We start from the raw sequence: 5,491 nt of genomic DNA, 5'->3' as shown, positions 1-5,491 counted from the left end.
TGTGTGCCTTCTATGCCTGTACCACACCATCAACCCCATTACCCTGTGCCTCAGTTATGATCTTGCTCCAAACATCTCCTTGCCCTGCCTGCTTGAAGGAAGAAATTGGTACAGTCACACAGGGGTCTGGAGTCCAAGTCTCTTATCTTTATTTTAACAGACTGGCGGGATCAGGTTGCAGCAGCAGTACAGGGTTCCTGGCTGGGCAGCACAGGCCTGGGGCGACAGCTCCTGTCTTGTCTGCCCAGGGCAGTGTCAACTTAGGCCTCTATTCCATGGCTGTGAAAGGACAGCAGCCTCAAGGCAGTTTAGCTCCTGGGCACAGGCAGCCAAACCCCCTCCCATATCCAGCTAAACCAGCTCCAACAAAGGATAAGGTCCTGTTTCCCCAGCATCCTTGGGGCCCAGGGACTGGTTCTTCCACTGGATGATCTTGCCTGGTTGAACCACAGCAGCATTTGGGCTTTTTCATCCTTTCCTACATCAAGAACTTTCCCAAATGTGGGCCCTGGGGCCCTAGCAAAACAGTGGCCTTGGCCACAGGCTCTGGGCCTCTGGGAGGCTCCCATCTAGCATCAGGTGGCGGCACAGAGCAGGGCTGTCAGCACGGGCAGAGAGCTGGGCACAAAGAGTAGCCAGACGGCAGGGCGTGCCACAGGGCTCTGAGGGTGGGTGGCCCTTATGGTAGAGAAACCAGAAGGTCTGGAAGAGTTGCATGTCGCCCCGCATGCGATATACCAGGTTGTGCCAAGCGGTAGGCAGTGTGTTGGGCAGCCCATAGGTTTCTCGAGCCCTGTAGAGAAGCTGCCAGTGCGGTATAGCTCCCAGTGTGTTCGCCTGGGTCAGATTCAGGATGTAAGTCTCATGGTCCAAGACTACATGAGAGCTCCTGGAGTAGTTTCCATCTATTTGGTACACACGGTAACCTGCAAGGAAATGGGACTGACTGGAGGGGAAAGGAGCAAGGGCAACTCCAGGGAGGGGCCACACATCCTGCCCATGCTTTGCAGGCTCTGGCTCTAACCTCCTTCCTCTATCCCACCAACTCCAGGATAAGGGAAGCTCCCTTCTGCCTCACTCACCAGGATTAAGGCCAATGTAGGTAGTTGCACTGGGTGCCAGGAAGGCTACAGCCAGCGGCCGGCTCAGAGTCTCTTCATCATAGAAGACCTCAAATTCATCCACATGAGTGTGGCCAAAGAACTGAGCAGCCAGGGTGTTCTCATACCTGGCCAGAAGATACTACATTCAGAAGATTCTAGGGAGGGGTAGGAAGAGATCTGGGGAGATAGGATGCCCTCTTTCTCCAACCTGTTCTAGTGAGGAGTCTCCCCACTCCATGGGACAACAGGGATGGTGAGATGCTCAAGGGAATCTTCAGCCTTCAGACACTCACCCTGTCCCTACTCCCACCCTCATCTCCCTCCTACCTGGCTACAATTCGGTAATAATTCCAGCTCCAGCTCTTCAGACAGTGCCCTGGGGGAATGTGGCCAATTATATGCACCTAGCAGGGAGAGTTAAGGATGGTAATCAGGGCATCCAGGGGTCCAGGCAGCCCTAGCTAGAGAGGGGGACTGAATGAAGGCTTTCAACAGTGACCATGGGCTGAACCCCCAGGGAACACTTGTTGGGAATGCCAGGAAAATCAAACTTCTCTGCCCAGAGGTGCTCCAGCTCAACAGAAGCCTGCTTGTCCCCCAGCACCACTGTGTTCCCACCACTTCCCCCTCACTTTGTCTCCTCGATCCTCAGCAGCCTGAAGCTCCCCCACCAGCCACTGGAGCTGTCCTGCAGGATCCGTGGAGTTGATCAAGAGCCAGAAGTTCTCACGGGAACAAAAATTCATATTGAGAGAGATGAGGCGGAGACCGGGGTATGGGGAAAGAGCATAGAACCCCCCAATTCTGAAACAAAGTAAACATGAGAGGTCAACACTTGTTCCAATCCTGTTCCTCCTGTGCTGGGCATTTGGGTGGAGGGTAAAAGCATACATGACATCTTCCCCACCTGCAAAGAGCTCACAGTCTAGCCGGAGACCAAACAGTTCTAATTATTGGGTCTGTGTGACACAAAAGAAAGGCTCTGAGGGCAGAGGACTCCAGGAGTATGGTGGAGGTATAAGAGTGAGCTAGAATGGGAAGCAAGGGCCACACAGTGGGAAGATGACATGAGATGGATAAGGTGGGAAAAATTGGAGCAGTTAAAAAACAGGAAATCAATTCCAGAGGGCCAACATGAGCAAAGACACAGCTGGGGCATGGAGAGGTTATGCTGCCAGACCTTTGAAGGAGGGTGGCTGGAGATAAGAGTAGAAAGGGAGGGCTGGAAGGCCGGGTGCGGTGGTTCACGCCTGTAATCCCAGCACTTTGGGAGGCTGAGGTGGGCAGATCACGAGGTCAGGAGATCACAACCATCCTGGCCAACATGGTGAAACCCCATCTCTACTAAAAATACGAAAATTAGGGCGTGGTGGCATGCACCTGTAGTCCCAGGTACTTGGGAGGCTGAGGCGGGAGAATGGCTTGAACCTGGGAGGTGGAAGCTGTAGTGAGTTGAGATCGTGCCACTGCACTCCAGTGTGGGTGACAGAGCAAGACTCCATCCCTGCCCCCCTCCAAACAAAAGGAGGGCCGGGAGCAGTAGCTGACATCTGTAGTCCCAGCACTTTGGGAGGCCGAGGTGGGAGGATTGCTTGAGGTTAGGTGTTTGAGACCAGCCTGAGCAACATAGCAAGATCTTGTCTCTACAAAAACTAAACTAAAAAAAAAAAAAAAAAAAAAATAGCCTGGTCTGGCAAGAGTAGAAAGGGAAGGTGGAGTCAGATTAGGGGAGCCAGGTGAAGAGCACTAAGGACTCATGCTAGAGCAATCAGAGACAATGCCCCAGGTTCCCTTCTCCCTTCACTTTCATTCACCTTTTTTTCCCTTCCTGGGTTTCCATGGATGATAAGTACCTGAGGGTGCGCAGGGCTTCAGCAGGTAGCCAGGGCTCCCAAGCCTTGGCCATCGCTTCGTAGAGCCAGCGGGAGGAGTGGTTGCCCTCAATGAAGGGCGGAGGGAAGCTATTGACAGGTGTGCTCTCGTGGTTGCCCACAGCAGGGTACACTGGCACTGGCCCCAGGAACTTCCTCACAAGTGCTGTGACAGTGGTCAGGGCCCGCAGCTGGTCCTGACGAGTCTGGTGCCAGACATCATGTGCAGGGATGTCTCCCGTCCAGTACACCATATCAAAAGGGCCAGCTGGGCCCAGCCCACTCAACAGGCTTTCCAGGGTCCTCAGGGGCAGGTCACACTTGCTGTATTCGCCCCAGTATCCAGCACCTGGCCGGGACGCAGGTGGCAGGCCAGAACCCTGGCGGCAACACAGTGGGTCGGCACAGTCAGGGTTCATGCCCTCCAGGTAGTCATGATCCCAGTGCAGGTCAGTGAGGAAAAGGACGCGGCTGACAGGGGCACCTGGGGCTGGGGGGCTAGGGGGTTTGGGGGGCGGCTTTGGCACAGTAGGCAAAGAGATGTTCCAAGATGAGAAAATGTCCCAGTGCCCACAGGTGGAGCCCAGGAGCAGGCCGCAGGCCTCAGATGGGCTCAGCACTGAGCGTCTCCACACCTCCACCATGTCATCCTCAAAGAGCTGGACAATGGATTGGCACACGGCAGGTGGTGCTATCTTCAGCAGATTGCATAGCTTGATGGCCATGGAGCCCACGCGAGCCACATTGGGTTCCTTCTGCAGTGGGAGGAGTGCATGGTGAGAAATCAGAGGCAGAGCAGAGGAACCAGGCCAACCCCTGGCCACCACCCCTTGGGCTTCCATTTCCAAACTGGGGCTGGGCAGGACTCAGTGCACCATGGTGAAGAAAACTCAGTGCACACCTTTGCCTTCCAGATATTACCCTGTAACTCAGGCAGCACCAGGCCATCACTTCCTCTTTAGCTCAGCAGCCTGTGGCATGAGGCCTTTGCTTGACAAGCTGACTTTCTCAGGCACTGTCTGCATTATTTTCTTACTTCACAAAGGTCACAATGGGGTGGTGGTGGCATGTAGCCACAGGTGTCCCCAAAGGGGAGCAAACTCAGTGACGGATTGTAGATGCCATCCTCTCCATCAGGGATGCATTCTGACCCCAGGGCATCAGCATCAGCCCCAGTCCCCAGCCCCAGCACTCTCTTCGGCCTCCTCCACTGCAACCCCTTCAGCGCTCACCTTCAGCCCAAGGTTGATGGCGGTAAATAGACCTTTGCAGACTGGGCAGGTGAGGTTCCCCCACCCAAAGACATCTCGGAGACGGGGCACTATGCGATGTAACCTGGCAGGATGGCCTTGGGGAGGAAGAGGATGAGCCTCTGCCGGAGCCCAGAGAACCAGAGAATCAGACAGAGCCAGAGCCAGCGCCAGCAGCAGTACCAGGCCCATCCAAAGGAGTCCGGGGGCTCCGGAGGTCCTGTCTTGTCCCTGCTCCCGGCCGGACCTGGGGCGGCTCTGGTGGGGTGACGCTCCGTAGCGGGGCATTGTCAGGCTTCCTACACCGGGCTGGTTCGTTTGTCCCGTCCCCACCGGCATGGGCCCTAGCTGGCCCTCAGGGCCCTGGGCGGCGCTGGGGACACCCGATTACCCTTCTCTGTAGTCGGCTGACTGCTTCGCGGCCGGCCGCAAAGCAGCTCCGCCCCTTCCTCTTCCTCTGATCTCCGGCAGCTGATCTCCCGGCGGCCGGCAGCTGTCAACGCTGCGGAGGCGGAGCGGGCTGGGCGCTCCCGCGACCGCCCCGATTCCGCCCCCTCTCCCAGGCCCCCGCCCTGCCCCAGGGCGCAAGGGCCGTGGGGGTGGGGACTCTCCCTGAGGTCACCAGGGGCTCGGCCTTGAGGTCACAGCCGCGGGAGGCCGTGCTCGTGCTTTGGTGCTCCATGTGATGTGGTTGGTGAAAGACGCCTCCTTTGTCCGAATCCGAGCTCAGATTCCCGGGATAGCTGCCAGACCGACCCCAGCATTTAGCTCGGGAAAGGAGGGTAGGAGAGAGCAGGGCCGGCAGTATCCTCCCACTGGGTGTGTTGCCTCTGACAGGAAGGCGCCTTCCCTCGATTTCCCATGCTCTGCCACTGGCACCAGCACCCTTGAGTCACCCTGAGAATCACTCACCTTTGATTCAGATGAGTAAACCAAACCTTAGAGATGGTGAAGAGACTAGGAAGCCCTAAAGACCATATAGCCATGGGGCCAATAACATGAGCTGGAACCCAATTGTGTCTCCCACCTCTGTGTATCCACGACAGTAAAAGCGAGCATTTATGGAGTTGTTTACGATGTGCCAAACACCAATCCAGGCACTTTATAATTAATAATCTTCAATTTTCACAACAGCGCTAAGAAGTACCTATTATATTGGGGCCCAGAAATCCATACCCAAAATGTGGTGGTTTGACTTACTAAGTTAAGCCTCAAGGTCTCTCTGACCTTCCTACGCCCACCCCCTTTCTCCCAAAGCCTTTACCTA

General features: G+C 55.9%; 1 protein-coding gene across 2 annotated transcripts; it reads right to left on the bottom strand.

The window, feature by feature from the left end:
• Positions 1-125: 125 nt before the first annotated feature.
• On the bottom strand, positions 126-4,785 carry SMPD1 (sphingomyelin phosphodiesterase 1). Of its 2 annotated transcripts, none has more exons than XM_010383515.1 (6): positions 4,207-4,785; positions 2,918-3,729; positions 1,736-1,907; positions 1,431-1,507; positions 1,083-1,228; positions 126-926 (listed from the first exon to the last, which is right to left on the bottom strand). In XM_010383515.1, the coding sequence occupies exons 1-6, from the start codon at positions 4,561-4,563 to the stop codon at positions 517-519; spliced, it is 1,974 nt and encodes a 657-aa protein (XP_010381817.1). In that variant the 5' UTR covers positions 4,564-4,785; the 3' UTR covers positions 126-516. The 2 variants fall into 2 exon arrangements, with proteins under 2 accessions (XP_010381817.1, XP_010381818.1); XM_010383516.1 differs by having other exon boundaries at positions 2,957-3,729.
• Between the last annotated feature and the right edge of the window lie 706 nt (positions 4,786-5,491).

Source organism: Rhinopithecus roxellana, chromosome 15 (assembly GCF_007565055.1).
Source record: "Rhinopithecus roxellana isolate Shanxi Qingling chromosome 15, ASM756505v1, whole genome shotgun sequence".
In the NCBI taxonomy this organism is placed as follows: Eukaryota; Metazoa; Chordata; class Mammalia; order Primates; family Cercopithecidae; genus Rhinopithecus; species Rhinopithecus roxellana.
This window is presented reverse-complemented; position numbering and strand designations above follow the sequence as displayed.

Coding starts and splice junctions, on each gene's coding strand:
- SMPD1 (XM_010383515.1), bottom strand. CDS start 4,563: ATGCCGGTGGGGACGGGACAAACGAACCAGCCCGGTGTAGGAAGCCTG. Junction 1,908..2,917: donor ACCCAGGAAGGGAAAAAAAG/GTGAATGAAAGT, acceptor ACTTTGTTTCAG/AATTGGGGGGTTCTATGCTC. Junction 927..1,082: donor CTACATTGGCCTTAATCCTG/GTGAGTGAGGCA, acceptor ATTTCCTTGCAG/GTTACCGTGTGTACCAAATA.